The sequence below is a fragment of the Primulina tabacum genome, chromosome 1 (assembly GCF_025594145.1).
Source record: "Primulina tabacum isolate GXHZ01 chromosome 1, ASM2559414v2, whole genome shotgun sequence".
Lineage (NCBI taxonomy): Eukaryota > Viridiplantae > Streptophyta > Magnoliopsida > Lamiales > Gesneriaceae > Primulina > Primulina tabacum.
This window is the reverse complement of record NC_134550.1, coordinates 56,908,373-56,929,626: the sequence shown is the minus strand read 5'-3', so window position 1 is coordinate 56,929,626 and position 21,254 is coordinate 56,908,373. Positions and strand designations below refer to the sequence as shown.

Sequence of the window (21,254 nt, the reverse complement as noted above, 5' to 3'; positions counted from 1 at the left end):
TCCACGTTCCATGCTTATCAGATGGAATGTGTCTATTTCAAAAAAGGAAAAAAAAAATGGATACGTGAATAAGCGGGGTCAAGTTAATAAAATAGAAGTACTTGAACTTACGTGTAACATCAACAGAGGTTGGGCAAAGTGGGGTCCACAAATAATGGATCAGTGGGCCCTCACTTGTCGTCCACATGTGCTCGAAGCACGTGCTTATTTCTTCTTCCCCACTGTGCTGCCTGTCCTGTCCCCGTCACCTCCCGCTTGCGTGTAAGATCAGCACAAAGAAACCAAATCATAATCTGAATTTATTTACCTCCAACTTGTTCTATTAAATATTTAAAGGATAATTACACATACCTCTCTCTCGATTTGTCACATTTACAAAAAAATGTTAGTCTTGCTTAAATGTCGAATTTATCTCAATGAGCTTTATGAAATATAACAAATAAATTCAATAAATTTTAAAGTTAAAGACACCTTGACAAATTTATATTTATCTTAGAGTAGATCTATTGTGAGACGGTCTCACGAATATTTAGATGTCAGATAGGTCAATCCTATCGATATTCACAATAAAAAACAATACTCTAAGTATAAAAAATAATACTTTTTCATGGGTTACCCAAATAAGATATTCGTTTCACAATATACGATCCGTGAGACCGTCTCACATAAATTTTTCTTTTATCTTAAATGATATCCTTTTAGGTTCGTATTATCTTACATTTTTAAGATATAATGTTACAAATCATCGGATTCATTTGTCATTTTTCACAAATTTCGAGAAAGTGTTTATTTGTTCATTTCACATGCTTCAAAAAAGATATATGTAATATTTAAATAAATTTGAAATTTTTTTGTTATTATGACAAATATAAAAAAAGATAGATGTAACTAAAAAAATTGTCTATTTTAACGTTAAATATATGTTAATGGGCTACCATCCTTTTATATTGGACCCTTCATAAGCCCAACTAATGATCAAATGGTAGAACAAGAAGTGGGAAAGACATTTATTGGTGATGTTATAATACCCCATCATATCTATTATAATAACACTTTAATTTTCTCACATTTATTTAACTTAACACTCATTATTAGTGGGTCTTATTTTCCACATCAATCTTTACTCTTACTTTACATTAAATAAATATGTTTTCAATTTTATTTATATTTTTTAAATGAAATAAATAATAATATTAATTTAAATATATTTATTATTTGAAATAATTTCTTCTTATTTTATGAGTCTAATTTATTTAAAAGTAAATTATTATTATAAATTTTAAATGAAATAGTATAACATAAGAAATAAATAATACACTTTTGGAATATGTAAAATATCAATTCAAAGATTGTTATTTTACTTGTGGAGTTAGAGCTGACGCCTGAGTAATTTGAATATGGATGGAGACATTTTAGAGGACATAAATTTAAGTCAATGTGTTTTTTTAATGGTGTTTTTATAATGAAGATTAGAGAGCACAATATGTCTATATATATTGTTATTAATATGCAATGATTATATTTCAATGACTAATTTGCAACAACTATAGACATGGATGTTCATGAAAGATAAGTTGTTCATATGTCATTTACGATGTGTCATTCGAAATGATTGTGTATTCTTAGTTGAATTTTGGCTAAGACAATTATTACTTTCAAATCTTCTAATTTGAGTTTTTTTGTTTCACTTCAATTTTGACCTTTTTTATGTTTGTATACATAGTAAATTTTACAAACATATTATCAAAATTTACTATCATGCCCAAATTTTCTCCGCATTTTATTTTTTTCGTTGTCTTCTAAATCATTGGACAAGTGTCTTATTTTAAATTTACATATAGTTTCACATCTTAGTTGGATGATTTGTTGTTTGCCCCCAATTCTAAGGTCCTCTTCTTTGTGTCAACAAGGTGATGGATGGAGTGCGGAGTAAACATTAGACGAACTTTTACAATTCTCCATACATGCTCGAGATTAATGCAATGTCATTATCTTTCTTGCGATATTTTCATGCACAAGCCGCTATATATCTTCATCGATGTGGCCGCTACGATATGTACTATAAACGCTATTGTAAATTGTGTTGAAGCGATATGTATAATTTTGGATGGTATTTTGTCAATGCAATAGTACAACACTTTCATTTTTTGCTAGATATACCTGCAGGACGATTCTCACAGTAGTAACTTGCAATATGTTCCTATAAAGCATCTGTCTTTTGATAATTGTCGATGATTGGATCATCGCTAGTAGTGACAAGCAATCTCGTTAAGAGCTCCTCTTCAACGTTTCTCCATGTTTACCACTTTCTATTACTATCAATGCCTGAAAAATCCGCCTTCTTCACATTTGCGAGTTCAAATGGGGACTCACGCTCGAACAATCGAGTCTCTGGGACTGAAATCATAGTGGGGCCACTTATTTTCTTTCGGTTATGTAACAGGCATATCGATTGCATGTAGATTAGAAAATCCATAAAATGAAGGCGACGTGAAATATCAATTGCTCGTATTTTGCAAATATTCTGGTGTAAGTGTTTGATATGGAGCTCGTGGGCAGTTAAGCAACAGATTCGAAAGATTTCGAATCACTTGGACATGTGGACTATATAGATAATTTGATGGAATAGAAGTATATGGATAATTTGATGAAATTTATAAATTTTGAGAAGAATTATTTGAGTGAAAATTTCCAAGTAATCCATTTTGTAGGAACTTGAAATCTATTGATTTATTTAATCAAAAAGTAACAAATATAAAATGATAGATTTTAAGAGCATCGAAAACAAGTGAGATGAATTTGTTACTATAATTTGAAATTCTTACCTCAAAATCCATAATTATGTGCCTTAACAAGTGCTACTTTTGTATCAAAATGCTCCCATGCTAATCAAATTAATATATTTTGAAATGAACATAATTTATATATAACTTTTCTGAAATCATATATGATAAAAATCTATTCCTTCACTAGAAGTATAGAATCTTGGACTACTAATTGATCGAATACTAATCAGCTCGAAATCTTTTTGAATGATATTCAAGAAAAAAATATTTTAGAAAAGTTGATAGAATTGAGAAAATCCTCCTATCTCGTTGAACTCATAAAGAAATACCCGGAAATACATACATATGGAAAAGTTTCATGCAAGAATCTACAGTGTTTTAGTAGTAGGATTAAGAACCTGAGGATTTCGTGAGGGTTTCGGGCTACCATTCGGCATCTCAGATTCGCCGGTGTGCTTATTTTCTTCTTTGATTCTTAGTTTTCTGTTGTGTGAACTTATCATTTCTGCTTCAAATCGCCCAATGTGTGTGTTCAGAACGATTCGTGTTTTCAGAATGATTCGTAAGAAAATATTCCATCGTGAACCCTTAATTTATTCCTTTTGAGTTCTATTCTGTATTCAAAATCTGATGTATTCTTATTTTTTGAAGATAAAGTCCTGTTTCCGTTTTGATTTGTTAGCTCGTGGGTAGTGTGTACGGCAGGCAGGCATTTCTGTATAACGCCAGTGTTGCTCAATTGTACTCCCCTTGACTCAAATAGGTCACACCTTTTTATGTGGCCGTGATATCAATGTTGAATTTTGATAAATTTCCTGGACTTTCTTGTATTTCGTGGATTTGATTTGAAGGTCTCGTCTTATTTGCTTAAAAAGGTAGAAAAAGAGGTGTTTTGGATAACTACCGGGTTGTTGACGCGCAAGACGATGAGCTTAGCCTTGGTCAAGAAATTGAAGCCCGTGAGTTCATCATTGGACTCTTTACGCTATCAATTCTTGCAGAGATGTTCCGTCAGCGGAACGGCAAAGGGTAAAAGTAAGATCAAAGCTGGGCATCCATTGAAAGATCGAAAGTTACTACAAAAAGGGGGCAGCTCAAGATTCCTCTGAAAAAGATTGACCCAGAAAGAGGAGTGAAATGGAAGAAATGGTTGAAAAATTCTTGACCGCCACTCCACGACTCAGATTCTTGAAACCTAAAGAAAAAGCTAGGGAAGCCGAACGAGACAAAATGGGGCTAGTAAGCAAGGGTAACGAGCAGGTAAAACACGAGCTAAAAAAACTGGGAAAGGATTTCGAGTCGTCCTTTATCATGGGAACTCCCGGAATGGATTTGATCAGTTTAGGTATAGTTGATGCTGATGAAATTCTGAAGTATGAGCTTACTGTTGAGGATGCGCGAAGACTTGCCAAGGAGTATAGTCGGTTTCGATGAGGAAGCATAGGGTGAGGCAGACTGCAGAGTCCACACTGCTGAGGTTGAAAAAAGAAACAACTGAGGTGCTACCCGAGCACTTGAGGGCCGCTTTTTTGGTTCCAGATTTGACTCCTTTTCCCATTAACCGATTTATGGCGACACTGACACCACCAATTTTGTTTTTTTTTTTTTTGCGATGTAATCATTGAAGCAAATCTTTAGATTTTATTTTACAAGTAAAAAGTTCAGCTGCAGACGAGAAAACAAATAATGGGAAGGACTTAATTAATAGACCTTGTTGAGCATCGCAGAAAGCCATGGGTAACTACAGATGATACGGGCTGGTGAACCTTTATCATGGCATGATTATGTTTGCAAAATAAAGGTTTTCAAACCAACTAAAATCAAATATTCAAGAAATAAGCGGAACATGTAGCTCGCCGGTGAAAAAAGAAAATCCAAATAACTCAAAAAACTGATACACGACATAGAAGCTACATATTATTGCATCCTCCATCAATGTTCGTACATGAAAATAGAAACACAAACACGAAACTCTAATAGTGCACATGTATAAATTTGTATCAAAGGAGAAATACGAGGCAACCGACAGTGAGGGCATGACGAAAGACAGTAGAAGCTCTATCCAATACAAAAGCACTAGAGTTTGTCAATATCCTCATCCTCGAACTCGATGTAATCGTCACCAGGACCATCATCTTCCTCATCAAGTCCACCAGCGATACCCTCGTTAAGCCTCGTGTTCTCAGGCAGCTCACCATAAGCCTTCAATAATCTTGCTTCATCTGGCATGTATTTCAGGATTACATCGGCCTTATCATCCTGATAGAAACCAAGGCAGGGCGAAAGATTAGAACATCAATCAATTACCCAGTACATTTGATCACCGGGCAAAATATGAAAACTCCAACAAATGAATTTTTTTGCTTATCCCCTTGAATGGAAACAATGAATAGTAATTTCATTCGAATTAATTTTGAAGTGTTCCAGTTCAAAGGCTCAAATTTAACCCGATGGAAACATGTTTTACTTCGTTCTTGTATTTTCAAAAGGAAAAACGTTAACTACTCTTGTCAGTCTGAAATCCATAGAACACACTCCTAAAAAATTGTACATTTTTTTGCTGGCCAAACCACTTACTGTGTACTCCAATACAAAAGCAAGCAATAGAAATGGCGAAGAATTTCAAAAATTAACACCAAAACCACAGTAAAACACATCAAGAAAAAGGAATAGAAACAAACTGAACCAAACTCAACCCGAGACATACAGAAAGAAAAGATTTAAAAAAATTCTCGAGGGAAGAGGAAAAGATCAAAATAAATCTTTTCTCGGAACTTTGAACCCAACACAGCAATAATTTGCAGAAGGTAGCAAAGTCATACATGCTGGCGGTCTTTCATGATCACTGATCAGGGGAAGGGGAAATTGGGAGAGAACAGAATCATCTTGGAATCCAGTCGAGGATCTTGTGCCCAGGTCATGGCAAGGTGCAACCCTTCTATAAGTGGTAAGCATGCATCTTGGTGTACTTTAAGGCTGAAGGAGGTTTTTAAAAGATTGCGTATTTCAAGTGAAATGTAAAATAACTGATTCATGTTTTTGTATAAACATAAATATTTACTTTGTTGTTGTGAATGAGCCATTTTAGAATTTAATTGCCATAACTACTTTTATACATTAAACTAAATTGTAAAATGCCATTCTTTGGTCTGGCTCTCGATCAAATAACAAGCGCAATTGGGCTTTGGGATAGTCTCCAAGGTCTGCGCACTTAATAGCTACGAACGAAACACTACAACAAGTAAAGACAAACCCTAATTCACAAATACGAACGAATTACTCAAAAAACGTCACAGAATTGGCAGAATCAAAACAGGCATTGGAACTCCAAACATACACAGAACCAGCTACCATCTCAAAATCACAAGGAAAAACACACAGTTCAGAGAGAGAGAAAATCATACTTGATAATCGCGAAGTCCGACGAGGATAATGTCACCGGCGGCGATCCAGACTTTTTTGTGCATCTTCCCCCGGATATGGCAAAGGCGCTTCGCGCCATCGATGCACGTAGCTTCGCATCGGCCGTTGCCGAGCATCCGCTGCACCTGCGCATATTCTTGGCCATCCTCCTTGAATACTAGCTCTCGCTTCTCATCATCAGCTTCGTTCTTCCCTCTCTTGCGATTCTTACCTCCCTTACCCTTGTTCTTCGGCATCGCGGCGCACAGAGGCGTCTCTCTCTCTCTGTAATTCTATCGTAACGTTGAGGTTACGGTTCCTGTTTGGAGTTTCCTGCCAACATTTGTGGGCCCAATCATGACATATGCTTTGAATTTAGCTATCGACGTCTAGATGAGTAGTCCATTGGCATTACAATTTACTAATTGGGCTTTGCTTTTCTTTAGAAAAATATAATAAAAGAAATGAAATATTCTAAAATTTGAAATGAGATTTACCCAGTCAAGTGTATTTGAAGTAGAGATGTAAAATAAGTCTGTCTCATCGTATTTTAAGTGGATTGAATTAACACTGTCGATTGACCCGCTCTGCCTGACCTCGATATTCACAATAAAAAATAATATTTTTAGCATAAAATATAATACTTTTTCGTGGATAACCCAAATAAGATATCCGTCTCACAAAATACGACTCGTGAGACTGTCTCACACAAGTTTTTGCTCTTAATTGCATGTTAGGGACCGACTCGTCTAATTTAACCGAATTAGGTGTAAAATTGATTAGACATTTCATTAAAATAAGTTGAGTTGTTTTTCAACCCCACTAACTTGTTTTGACCTTAAGTAAGAGAGCTTAATAATACAAATCAATTTTTTTTCAAAAAAAATTATGATATTTTTTCAAATTGTTTTTCAAGATGACCTTCAAACATAAAAACAAGGCGATACTTTTCGCATTTTATTTTGTTTTGTTAAAGTAGAAGAAAAGCTTGGAGTTCGTATTAAATTCAATCACAATGTGGATATAAAAGTTTATCGGCAAAAGGGAATCATTTTCTCTTTTACAAAAGAAAGGGGAACCTTCGTTTCACGTGTAGTTCTTCTCCACCTAAGCTTTCGACACTTCTACCAGGCACATTCTATTCTTCACAGCTTCAGTCGACTTGGGACAAATCTTTGGAAGCTCTGGCACGAGGTCGTTGGTGCTCTAGCCTCGCCTCCAGCAACTTTGCTTTCAGTGTATTGGACTTTAATGTTCGATCATGAAATGATGAAGATGATTCAGAAATGTTGGGATCTGCTGTTGTTGCCTCTGATATCCACTTTTTTAGAGGACTGTAAGGATCAGTAAATGTAGATGGATCAAATAAATGATCCATGTAATTATCCTCGTATTCAAGTTTCTTGATTTCTGATGCCCAAGAATGGTTTCTGGATGTCGAAACTCTTTCTCTAACTTCAGTTTTTCTTCTTATTCTTGCATTGTATGTCTCATCTGTGTTTCCTGCGCTTGCTTTTGATGAGTCCTTGTTTCCAAGTTGGTGCTTCCTCTCTCTGAGAAACTCTTGTGACCGAGCTTGCACGCTATGCCGATTGAAACCACCCTTGACAGCTTTTCCTGATAGGATGATATTCTTTGTTGCTTTCAATCTATCCTTTTCTTTGGGATAATCATCTGAAGTGATTTCCACCTCTTGCCGCCTGTCAAAACCATCTTCATTCTTCAAACTTGCCACTCTGTTTAACCGCGAAAAATGGACACCGATACAATCAGAATCTTCTTCATTTGCATTCCAAGGAGCACTCGAGGGGTCATTCAAGTGAATCGATTCAAAAGAATGCCTGAATATGTTACGTTTGCTAGCACTTTTGGAGGATACACAATCACATTTCTTAGCACAACCAGTTCGTTTTGCTCCAGGAAAGATTTCAATTTCAGAACTTAACCTGTCCAAGACCGAAGTCTTTTGCACATTATTATCATCTGCTAACTTCATCTGCATTCGCTCGTCTAGCCAGGCTTCCGAAACATGAAGGATCAATCCACTATCGCCATTCCTACCAATCTGATCCACACTCGATTGTTGATTCAAGAACCTTAACTGTTGTTCATATTCTCTTATGCCGCTTGCAAACTCATCACAGAGATCTTCAACCATGGCCAGCCTTTTCCTCTCTAATTCAAGTTCTTCCAAAGCATCACGTAATAAAATTTTCGTTGCTGAAAGTTCTCGAACCCTCTTATAACTAAGGTTTTCTGAGTACTTTCTCAATTTCCGTTCATCTTCTAACTTAACCTCCACCGACTTAACTAGATGTTTGACCCGATCTTGCTCCTTATTCTTCCTTGAAACTTTATTCCCCGCCACTCGTGTTGATGTGTCATCCAATTCCTTTTTATCCCTTCTCTTCCCTTGCAGTACTTTGGTTCGTGACTGGGATTCGTTCAGTTCTCGTTTCAGCATGTTTACTAACGACATATCTAAGGCATGCCTTTCTTCGAGGCTCCAAATTCTGTTGAGTACTTTAAGCAAATCTGTGGAGGTCTTCAGAGTATAACTCGACTCTCCCATTTCACTGTTCGAGTTTAGAGACCAGTTTGAAGTGAATGCAGTTCGACTGGGAACCATCTGATGGGAGCAAAAGATTACACACACTCATAAGAATTTTTTATATAGACCTCTTATAATTCAAAGATCGCAATTAAAATGATGGGTAAGTAAAGAATGAACTAAATATTTGAACATCATGAAAATACGATAGGCCCAGCTTTGAAGAAAACCAAAATATACCTCCAATGAGCTTTGATAACTAGATGGAGACACAGGCTGCTGAGCTTGCTCAACCCTCTTGACCCTTTGGTTGCGTTCTGCCAGCAACAATGCAACTTGATTTCTCAAACTAACGCCGCTGCTTTGCTGTCATATCCAGGAGTAAGAAAATTAGCATGGTATCCGGCCAGAATACCGGAGACAACCAAGGCAAGAGGTCACGGTACTCCGAACAGAGCAGAAAATCGTGTATTTAGAAATAAGTAAAATCGGCATAACAACCCATTCTTTGTTCATATCTGAACTGAACAAGAAACTTCACAAATACAAGCTCAAAAAAGAAAAAGGAAAAAAGAAACTCCACAAATAGTACAAAACAACACAGAACAAGAACAAGAACGTAAAATTCTGATCAACACCGTTGTTCTTCACAAATTGGCAACCATCCAGCTGCCACTTGGTAGTTATGAATTTAATGCGTTTACTCATATACGGAACCAACAAAAGCTGATTCTTCACAGCAAAACTCTACAAAGAACGTCGCCAATCAGATAATTAACCTAATGTTAGGCTCTAGAGTCGTAGTCTAAGAACAAACAAATAGAATCACAAATTGCATTTGAAATCTTGATCTCCACTCCATTGACAGTATGCATTCAAGAAACATTATATATCAAGCGCTCAAATGCAAATTAGAGGGTTTCAGTTTTTCACCTGCTCCGCAGAAGTTTCTGCCTGTGCTTCACCCACTTGTCTAAAAACTCCACAAGCTTCCTCTCCAAAATGATTCAATCCAGGGCCATATTTGCTCATATTAGCTACCCTGAGTTTGGGTTGAAACTGCACCTCCCAGAGATGGGCACCCAACTTTCTCGCTGAAAGATCTGGCTTTCTGTTAGTTGGGAAGTTGGAATCTTGAATGAGCAAGCCGTCAGGTTTAAGTAACCCAAAATTCCATGAAGGCGAAGGGGTGCAATTTCCCTCCATTTTACCCACAAAAATCCCGCGTTTCCACCTCCTCCCCACAAAAAATACTCCCCATTTACTCTCATCTCCCTTCATCTTCCCTCCCTCATTCATTAAATTCTTGACACTGTTTCTATACAATACAATTATACATGCAACCAGACACACACCGACAGCAAATTGACAGGGACTCTTCGTTTCTATAATTTCTGACACAAAATAAATCTTTCTCGACACGGGTTTTTATTTTCTTTAATAATTTTAGCTTCAACAGCATATTTTTAGATTTTTTTTAATACCCTTTTGCCTTTTGTGATATCTCTCTCCTCTGCCTTCACATTATTGTGTTTGGCTTTACAATTCAAACCCTCATTTGTCTCTGTAGACTGTACATTTATCTCTAAAATTAAAGTTTCTTGAACGCATTCATTGCATGCTAAAAATGCTGTGCTCAGAAGTCATGCTAAGTTGCTCAAAAGTGGAATGAGGGTAGAATCTATGGGGGTAAGATTAAGAGGGTAAATGTACTAGCTTTGCGGTAAGGGGTGATCCATGCCACGTGGCAGCTCCAACGGATCTCTGTTTTCTTCGACATGGGTTGGCCCATTTTGGCTTTTATCTGATCCTTAAAACGCTTACAAATCTAAATTTCCAGACAGCTAAACGTGGAATTTTAAAAATGAAACATCATGCGACGACATTATGCATTATACACTGTAGACGTCAAACTTTAGCATGCAATGTTCTGCGTTTTTTGCGCTTCTGAATCTCGCCTAACCCTATTTTCATATTATCGAATATCTAGAGGGTTTTCTATCATTTACAAAATTTTCTGGTTGAGTCTCATGTTGGTCTCACGTGCGGAATTTGAGATAATAAAACCAAAAAATAAAGAATAAACTGGACACCGAGATTTACGTGGAAAACCCCTAAAAATTATTAGGGTAAAAACCACGAACAAGATGAAAAGAATTCCACTATAATATTTTGTGATGTACAACTCACTCACTGTGTTTCCAAAGAGAACACACACTCTCTTAATACAGGAGAACAAAACACCTCACAAATATTATAGAACTAAGCACTCAAATGCTTATAAGATGAGAGAAAACTCGAAGAAGGGATAATTTCAGAATGAAGAGAGAAGCTCTATTTATAGAGCCTCTTGGCCGTGTGAATAAGCGTTAAAAACGCATATTCAAACTTTCCACGAAATTGCATAGCCAACCACGCATCATACTTTTCCTCACACGTTTTTATTTTTCTTTCTTTTATTGGTCCCCCCTACTTTGCCGACATTTCTCTCACTTGAAGATTTGATTGAGAATCAAACACATCTCCACACATCCTTTCAATCTTGTCATTCCATGCTGCTTACGTTTCCGTTAGGCCACTTAAAGATCTACACCACTCAAACTTATCAGTGTTCACTGGCTTGGTCAGAAAATCGGATATGTTATTTTTTGTATGAATCTTCTGCATATCCACGCTTCCTTCTTCTACTACTTACTGTACAAAGTGAAATTGAACTCCAATGTGTTTAGTCCTGGAATGAAAGGCCGGATTCCTTGCGATGTGCAAGACACTCTGACTGTCACAAAACAAAGATATTTTCTCTTGTTTGTGTTCGATCTCCTTCAATTCTTGGACATGATCTTTTTCGGGGCCTGCTACCAACATGTCGTCCACATACAACAGCAAAATGATATAATCATCACCAGACCTCTTGAAATACGTACAAGGGTCTGCACTCAGTCTGTTGTATCCAAGGCTCATGATATAGCAATCAAATCTCTTGTACCAACACCTCGGCGCCTGTTTGAGACCGTACAGAGATTTGTTCAACATGCAAACCAAGTTCTTTTTGCCTTTTTCCGCAAAACCTTCTGGCTGGAGCATATAGATTTCTTCTTCAAGATCTCCATGAAGAAATGCCGTTTTCACATCTAGCTGTTCTAGATGTAGGTCAAACACCGCACACAATGCCAACACTACTCTGACTGTTGTAAGTCGAACCACAGGAGAAAATATCTCATTGAAGTCAATGCCTTCTTTCTGAGCATACCCTTTTACCACCAATCTAGCACGATACCACTCCACTTGGTTATTGCCATCACGCTTGATCTTATAGACCCATCTGTTTCCAATGGCTTTCCTCCCTCGTGGTAGTGAAACAAGATCCCAAGTTTTATTCATGTCTAATACCTCCAACTCTTCTTGCATTGCTATCATCCACAAGGATACATCTGAGATTTGAATAGCCTCGTGGAAACTCGATGGCTCACCATCCTCAGATAATAGACAATATGCAATGTTGCTTTCAGTGACATAATCTGAAAGCCAACCTGGTGGTCTTCTGTCTCGAGTTGACTGCCTCACATTGGAAACCTCATACTCAACATGCTCTTGTTCTTCGTGCTCTGGTACTGCTTCACAAGAAACCTGACCTTCGTCCGTCTTATTTTCCACTTGAAATATAGTAGTTTCTGAATTCAATGTGCCTTTGTCTCACTTTACTTTATTTTCCTGGAAGATAACATCCCTGCTGATGACAAGCTTGTGAACAGTAGGATCCCACAAGCGAAACCCTTTTACTCCATCAGCATATCCCAAAAAGATACATTTTCTGGATTTCGAATCCAACTTTGATCTTTCTTGTTCATTGTACAGAACGTACATCAGACTTCCAAATGTATGCAAATGAGAATAATCTGTCGGCTTTCCAGTCCACATCTCCATCGGAGTCTTCAGATCAATCGCCACTGAAGGAGAATGATTGATAATATAACAAGCTGTTTTGACTGCTTCCGCCCAAAATGATTTTTCTAGACCTGCAGTCCTCAACATAGCTCTTGTTCTGTCCAAAAAGGTTCTGTTCATCCGCTCTGCCACTCCATTCTGTTGAGGTGTGTAAGCCGTCGTGAATTGTACAAAATGCATCAAATTCATTACTGGTATATTCTCCTCCATTGTCATTCCTCAAACACTTGATTTTCTTTTCAGAATCAAGTTCAACCCGCGCTTTGAAATCTTTGAAGATCTGGAAAACATCTGATTTATTCTTGATTGGATACACCCAACATCTCCTAGAGAAATCATCAATAAACGAGACAAAGTATCTCGCTCCTCCTAGGGATACAACCGGTGCTTGCCAAACATCCGAATGAATCAGCTCCAATATGCTTTTGCTCCTGGCAGTAGAAGTGTCAAACTTTAATCTGTGTTACTGGAAACACAATGCTCACAAAAAGGTAGTGACACTTTTTTAAGTCCCGGCAGCAGCTTCCGTTCTGAGAGAATTTTCAGCCCTCGTTCTGACATATGCCCGAGCTTTCTATGCCATAACACTGTTAATTCTTCTCCTGAACCAATTGATGCAACAGCTAGTTCTGCCTCTTTATGTATTTCTCCCAAAAGTACATACAGATTTGCAGCAACTTTTTCCGCCTTCATAATCACAAGCGAACCCTTCACAATTTTCATGATCACATTCTCGATCCGAGTTTTGCACCCGATATCATCCAATTGCCCCAAGGACAAAAGATTTTTTGTCAGTCCCTTCACATGTCGTACCTCCTGTATGGTGCGAATGGTGCCATCAAACATTTTAATTTTGATAGTACCGACCCCAGCGATTTCCAAGGCATGATCATTTCCCATGAATACAGATCCTCCTGAGACTGGTTCATAATGATCAAACCATTCTCTCTGAGACTTCATATGCCACGTCGCTCCTTAATCCATAATCCATGTGTCACAAAATTTGTGTCTGCCTTCTGCAATTGTTGCCGCTTCGCTGAATAATATTTCATCACTGCCTGAAGTACTAGCCACATTTTCTTGAGAACTTTTATCGATACTCGTACACTCTTTCTTGAAGTGCCCTTTACCGCCACATTTAAAGCAGTAAATATTTTTCTTCTTACTTCTTGACTTTGAACAACCTCGTCTTTGGCTCCCACTAGAGTCACGGTCCATAAATCTTCCTCTTATCATTGATAAAGCCTCTGTCTGCTTCGAATTTACCAACCTATCTTCCTTATTCTTGCGCCGGCTTTCTTCTCCGAGAACCGCAGTTAAGACATCGTCGAATCTTAGAAAGCCCATAAAAATATTGTTGGTAATGTTGATGATAAGTTGATCATATAAATCTGGTAGACTTTGAAGTAGAAGCTCCACACGTTCATTTTCCCCTATTTTATGCCCCATGAAAGTGAGTTGGGCAAATAGAGTATTTAGTGTGTTGATATGGTTGGTCATCGATGAAGATTACGCCATCTGAAGAGTATAAAGCATTCTCTTTAGAAAAATCATGTTGTGTAGCGACTTGACCTCGTACATCTTTGTCAGAGTATCCCAGATAACTTTGGCTGTTTTTATCTCAGAGATACTTGACATTATTTCGTCTGCTATAGCCAAGTGTAAATTGACAACAGCATTGTCATTCATCTCATTCCACTTTCCATCATCAGTAATCTCCGTCGATCTATCTCCAATAGCCGCCAAGCAATTCTCCTTTCTTAAAACTGCTTGTATCTTTATTTTCTACAGCATAAAATTGCTTTCATTGAACTTTGCTATCTCGTACCTTCCCGCCATTATGTCCACAACAACTTTAGTAGACCGGACAAAATAATCCCACCTTAAATAAAAAATCTCAAAAAATCTTTTCTGATGTGGAAGATCAGTTTAGGCTGCAACCAAAGAGCATACTCAGAATTTTAAGAAATTTTAAATCAAGGATCTGATACCACTTGTTGGTCTCACGTGCGGAATTTGAGATAATAAAACCCGAAAATAAAGAATAAACTGGACACCGAGATTTACGTGGAAAACCCCTAAAAATTATTAGGGTAAAAACCACGGGCAAGATGAAAAAAATTTCACTATAATATTTTGTGATGTACAACTCACTCACTGTATTTTCAAAGAGAACACACACTCTCTTAATACAGGAGAACAAAACACCTCACAAATATTATAGAATTAAGCACTCAAATGCTTATAAGATGATAGAAAACTCGAAGAAGGGATGATTTCAGAATGAAGATGGGAGCTCTATTTATAGAGCCTCTTGACCGTGTGAATACGCGTTAAAAACGCGTATTCAAACTTTCCACGAAATTGCATAGCCAACCACGCATCATACTTTTCCTCCCACGTTTTTATTTTCCTTTCTTTTATTGGTCCCCCCTACTTTGCCGACATCTCAGTTGTGTTCATTCTTTAAGTAATTTTAAACTTTTTATCTGTCACTCATCTCGAAAACAAATTGGTAAGTTTAAAATGATAGATTCCAAATCAATTATTTCAAATTCCTCGATTTCTTTAGACGAACAAAAATTCTATTACTCAAATATTTCTTTAAATCAAATATCTTCTTCGAGTTAAAGTGCATCTTTATGTTTGTAGATATAGCAATTGATGATACCTCGGGATGTCCCGGGACATGGATAGTACTCGGGTAAGGAAAATGGATTATTCCCGGGTCGTGGGCGATCCGGGTCAATAAGACGACAATTTGAGTAGAAATCCGGATCTCGAGCCGCCCGGGACATTGAAAGCACAGCTTGACATGGAGAATATGTGTAGCGGCCAATCAAAAGGCCGGGCCGTTGAACACCCGGGACATAACTTCCCCGGACATCCAATAGCCCGGGCTCTCATGTTAGTTCTCTGGAGGCATTCTACCCAGGCCACTTCGATATGAGTGCCGCATTTAATTATACCGACAAAGTAGGGTGTGGGCGGCCGACCTATCTCTGACACCAATCCAAGTAGTTGACAAAGTCAGGTATGCTGGATGTGACTAATATGAAAATTTGACATGTCATAATAATATGGTATTATCAGCCGTCCTATTATAATTAATGAGCAGTACAATGAACGAGGTCATCATTACATCTCCTACTATAAATACCAGGTTTTTTCTTTGCATTTACTCTTTATTCAGATCTTAAATACACACATTTATTGCTCATTTACTACACACACCAATATCACAATCATCACTTGGTTACATTGATCTTTTTTGCTTGAATCATCCACTGACTTAAGCATCGGAGTGATCACGCCGGATACCCCTCCGACGCCCATTCACGTGGTTACTTTCTTGGTCGCAGATCCTCTCATCTATCCCAGGAAGTAAGCTTCTGATCCAGACGTCTTGCTCTTATTTCTCCTAACATCTTGATAGCAGATTCGGTGGAACATCCGACTCGGCTCTTCCATTCGACCCGGATCGTATCAGTAATGCGATGCTTCGGATAAGATACGATAGATAATGTAGATTGCCAGGTAAATCATTTATGCTCCCTCTTTACCCACCAAACTCTATAACTCCCAATAGGTAGTATATAGTTCAGTTTATACATTTATTAGTAATTTTTTTTCTTATATGTCCCTATTAACTAAATATTAGATAACATTCAACTACTTTTTTCGATATAATGCACAAATATTTTAATGATTTTCTTAATCTGTGTGAAACAACAAACAAACGAACTCATATATTTGAGAGGGACAGAAGAAAATGAAAGAAATTTCAAACTAGTTTTCTTTACACCTAGATATATATTACCACAATAGCTATAAGCTTAATATTGAAACTGATGTTATGCCAGTTGATCGATAAAATATGCAACACAATGATGATTACTTCTATTTCCATCTGCCCTGCAAATATTGGCATATGAAACAAGAATAAAAACATCAACTGACACTTGGATTTTTGCCGACAATGTCCCCCTAGATATACTCAAATCAGGTACTGGGAAAATAGATGTGGAATTTGTGTGAATATTTTTTGTTATTCAAGAACTGGGGCGGGAGGTACTTAAGGAGAGACAATATAAGATAGCCAAGACAATGAATCTGTTCAATGTTGGTGGTGCAATCTTTTCCCCACAACTTGAGTTTGGCCCCAAGTCACCCAGAGTTTATATCTATATTTTCAGTTTTTTTTTTCTTTTGAAAAATTTAAATCTGAAGTTAAAAAATGAACCAGGAGCACCAGAATGTGCATGCATTTTGTGGGATAAAAAAGGTTGAAGGCAGTGGCCATCACAGTGGGCCTCCTTCAGACTCACCAAAAAAGACTGATAAATTAGGGGACCAGCCCAATCATATATCTTAGTTGAAAGTGGTCCAGACAAGACAAACTTCACATTCCGTGTCTCATTACTAATCCCACTCGAATCTTGAACTATTTGAATTGTGGACGATGATATTTTTTTTTTTGTTTTTTGAAAATTTAGAAAGAAATCTCATGCGATTATTTGTTGCAGCATATAATATTATTATTGTTATCATATGAAAATGGGATTGAAGATTTTAAAAAAAGTGACGGAATTGCTGCAACTACACGCCATAAATGAGCAATATAATGGACAGTTGCGGATAGAAATGGTCCCAAGTGGCACATGCCATAATCAAGAAAATGCACCCGTGATTAAATCTCCATGTGCGATGGCATTAAGGTATAATAAACACATAAAACACACACTACTCTGGTACAAGTGACTTTTTAGCTGCAGATGAACAAGAGTGCGGTAAACAGTGACCCAGAAGATCTGATGGCGAGTTGGGGCCAAACGCATACCTTTATGTCACATATTTGGAACGTTTTCGTTTCAAACATATAACTAAAAACCATTGGGTTCGCCAATGAAGTAGCAAGGAGAACTTTCGCATAATTATATTGTCATGTACTATATGTGTGTGAATGAATCAAAATCGTTTCCTTTATGATTCAGATGACTTGAACCGCGCTTGTACATATTCGAGCAAAGCAACTCCTATATATATGTGTGTGTGGGTATAAATCATTGTCAGCGCGCGTCGGCGAGCATATAGTGAATTAAATCAACAAACAGGCTCAAGTCATGATTTGAAACAAAATAAGATTGGGTAAATGAATCAAACTAATTTAGTTAAACTTGAGCACAATGTAATTTGTTTTTTGAATTTCTATGATTCAATCGAGCTTAAATACAAATATATAGACACTATTTTATTTGACACGATACTTTTGTGTAAAACTATAGTTGAAGTTGCTGTGTAACACGTAAATTCTGACTTGACATGGCAAATGAGAGTAAAGAAATTTCATTTCATGAGTTCCATGATTCCATCTAGCCCATATAAAGTTCTAAATGTAAAGAATAACGATATTCTTTCATATAGAGTTTTTAGCAGCCTCATCAGCTAATACATCAATCTATAAGACTCGCTGAGACTTTAAATCAACATTAACCGGAAAAACAAGGAGTTGAAATCATTGAATTATCATATATTTATATAATATAAGAAAATAAAAGTTCACCCGGCAGTGTGTGAGATACCATGCCAATTTCAATTCAAATCAGAACTAGGGAGTGATCTCCAGTCTCGGTTCAAAACAGAAACCTGTAAAGAGCTGAAGAGGAAATCGCTTTGCGACAGGGCATTTCTGCGACCACTTCCATTGCTTCTGGTTAATGTCGTAAACAAGAAGAGCAGGTGCTCCGTAACTCTGGATGTATATAAGGTCATCCGTCCCACTGCTAGCAAAAACATCATCAAACTCTCCGAAACCTTGAAAATATTTATGGGGCATTCGGGCTGCTTCTTGCCACTGCGTGCCGTTTAGAACCCAAATCCCAATTCCCTTAATGATGTCGGGTCGATCCTGTCTCCCAATGCCACCGACCATTATCAGCTTTTCCTTCAAGTTCATCAGACGGCCACATGTCAGAGAACATGGAACCGGGATGAAACTCCTCATTAACAAACCGTGAGGGGATCTGTTTCTCAAGTTGTACATGATAAGCCCATGACGATTCTCAGGAGCACCACCTCCTGTCGAGTAAATCAAGAAGTACAATACCCCATCACAAATCACACTCTCATCACCAGCTCTCCACCCCGTTAAAATCTCCGATAGAGTTGTCACCCATGTTATCGTCGATGAATCATACAAATGGATAGAGAGATCCCATTCAAAGAAGTTTCCAGGAACTTGCTTGGATTTAACAATAGAAACCATGTAATTATGAGACACATGGTTGAGCGAAACTGCCAATGCGCTGTAATCCGAAAATTTCGGACCGGGAGGCTCATTGAGCTCTTTGCAACATTTCGTTACTGGGTTACATACGTATAGCTCGCTTCTACTGTCATTATCCATGAAACAAACTAACCCACATGACGAAGCAATAAACCAACTTGACGTCTCAATGCAGGGGAGGTCAATACCATACCATTTCCTAAGTATGGGATCGTATGCATATCCAACAGGTTCATCTGAGCTGGTGAACATAAAGTACCAAGGTTTCTGAGCCAAAACATGAGAACTATTCCACAGAAACCTTTTCGATGTAACTATCTCATGCCATCTTTTACAAACACATCCTGCCCTAAAAATGCTAGCAATCGGAAGATAAGCCAATATTCGTTCTAAGAGATCATCAGGCAAAATTAAATCGACAGAAACAGTGGCAACTTCTTTATCATTTTCGTCATTAAACTCTAAGAATGAATCAAACTCCACCGTGTCACTGGAAAAGTTATCAATGGAATGGCTGACCCATGAGGTTTCACCTTCCATGACAAAGAATCTGCGAAACTGAAACAAGAATCTCCAGTAAAATTAAACAGAAAGAATTCATATTTTAAAAGAACATTGAAGGACTCCGACATCTAAAATTGTGTCATAGAAGATTCAAAATAAAAGGGACATTAAGTAGTATACATAACATGGAAATTGGGAAGAAACCAATTAAAAGAACTGATTCAGTGACAGATGTCACACATAACAAGAAATGAAAGAACAGATTAATATGGATAAAGATTTCTATAACATGTGAAATCCTAACCTATTTACAACTATCAAGGAATTAAAGCCACTAAACGAAATTTAAGAAACTGAATCCTGCTTATGCTAGGATCTCCCGGAAATGGGAACAGGAAATTTGAATAGCTCAAATAAAAATGAGGTGAGCACATGAAATAGGCAAATCTCAAATAGCTCAGTTTCTGGCAACTAAAATCCAAATTATATTAATTAACCAAAACACAAGAATACCATCACAAATATAAAGTACAGCGCAATAGTTAAATTTTGGACATAAGATATCAGACTAAAGTCTTTGTACCTATTTTGGGAATAAAGCAAGAAATATGCTTCTCGAGGCTGCAAAGAACAAGTTAAGAACCTAGAGGCAGAGGAGAAGATTGACGAAAATCTTACCTAGCTTTGTTTTATAAGTAAATATAAGAGGTAATCTGAGATTTAGAAATAAGAAACCAAATACTTAAAAAATGCCTTTTGGCTGAATAAAAAGCTTGCCTACAGCCCAGATCACATTTACAAGCACTGCTTGTTTCTTTCCGCGTAAAGATAAAAACATTCAGGGAGGACTGCACAGTGGATCTATAAAAACAACCCTTTTCGCCATATATATCAGCACCAATGAGATTGCATTATTTATATTCAGAAAACAACCATTTCATCAAATTTATTATGCATTTAATAAAGAGCAACTACTTTCAGAATTTAGCACATCAATCAAAATGAAAAGAACAGGTCACATAGTCTCTTGAGGGGGCAAACCAGATTTAACAATAGTTAGGTGAAAGAGAAATTACACCAAGAAACACTATGAAATGAAACATCAGGACACCAAACAACCAAATGGAAAAAAATTGTAGGCTCCCACACGAACAGATCTCACAAACACCTTAACAAACCTACTCCCAATAGAGGATAAGAAACAAATCAAGATTATACCTTAGCTGAAAAATCCCTCCTTGAAACAAAAGGGCCCTCCCAGATTCCTCAAGATTTTCCAGAATAAAGGTCAAAACCCGTAACTAAACACAAAAAACTAGTATTTTGCTCCGAGCAAAGAAGCTTAATAAATATTGAAAGATTGAAAGGGAAGGGGGGGAGATCAGATAATCTTCACGAGCAACTGGGAAGGCTTGGCCAGGTAAACATGCGTTGCATATTAAATATAACTAGAATTCTACAAATGTCACATAGGGACAGAAATGAGGGGTCTGTTCCTTTTACGTTCAACTGATGTAGCCTAAACAACAGGAAGTAAGAAATGGAAGACGAAGGCGCTCTTTTAATAGGTTTTTTTTCTTCATAAAAGGGATTTTGGTTTCGTTGACGTAGACAAATTTGAGTATATAAAAATATTTGAATTGTATTTTTATGGACTTTTCCGTTATAAAATCGGTTGTATATATGACATCGGGTTTAACTGGCTCTCTTCTTCGGATTCGATCTTCCTCTCCGCGTGTGTTCTAATATAAAAAAATCGATTGTACATGTAACATTATTT

General features: G+C 37.2%; 3 protein-coding genes across 4 annotated transcripts; all 3 read right to left on the bottom strand.

Annotated features, from left to right (window-relative positions):
* Window positions 1-4,678: 4,678 nt before the first annotated feature.
* On the bottom strand, window positions 4,679-6,555 carry LOC142553123 (eukaryotic translation initiation factor 1A-like). The gene is made up of 2 exons (XM_075663137.1): window positions 6,191-6,555; window positions 4,679-5,045 (listed from the first exon to the last, which is right to left on the bottom strand). Exons 1-2 carry the CDS (start codon window positions 6,443-6,445, stop codon window positions 4,863-4,865), a joined length of 438 nt encoding a protein of 145 aa, XP_075519252.1. The 5' UTR covers window positions 6,446-6,555; the 3' UTR covers window positions 4,679-4,862.
* A 549-nt stretch (window positions 6,556-7,104) lies between these two features.
* LOC142553115 (uncharacterized) lies at window positions 7,105-10,384 on the bottom strand. Its single transcript, XM_075663125.1, has 3 exons — window positions 9,673-10,384; window positions 8,980-9,105; window positions 7,105-8,817 (listed from the first exon to the last, which is right to left on the bottom strand). The coding sequence occupies exons 1-3, from the start codon at window positions 10,036-10,038 to the stop codon at window positions 7,342-7,344; spliced, it is 1,968 nt and encodes a 655-aa protein (XP_075519240.1). The 5' UTR covers window positions 10,039-10,384; the 3' UTR covers window positions 7,105-7,341.
* A 7,696-nt stretch (window positions 10,385-18,080) lies between these two features.
* On the bottom strand, window positions 18,081-21,052 carry LOC142553100 (F-box/kelch-repeat protein At3g61590-like). 2 transcript variants are annotated; one of them, XM_075663107.1, is made up of 2 exons: window positions 20,693-21,052; window positions 18,081-19,528 (listed from the first exon to the last, which is right to left on the bottom strand). In XM_075663107.1, exon 2 carries the CDS (start codon window positions 19,508-19,510, stop codon window positions 18,293-18,295), a length of 1,218 nt encoding a protein of 405 aa, XP_075519222.1. In that variant the 5' UTR covers window positions 19,511-19,528; window positions 20,693-21,052; the 3' UTR covers window positions 18,081-18,292. The 2 variants fall into 2 exon arrangements, with proteins under 2 accessions (XP_075519222.1, XP_075519229.1); XM_075663114.1 differs by lacking the exon at window positions 20,693-21,052 and adding an exon at window positions 20,058-20,680.
* Between the last annotated feature and the right edge of the window lie 202 nt (window positions 21,053-21,254).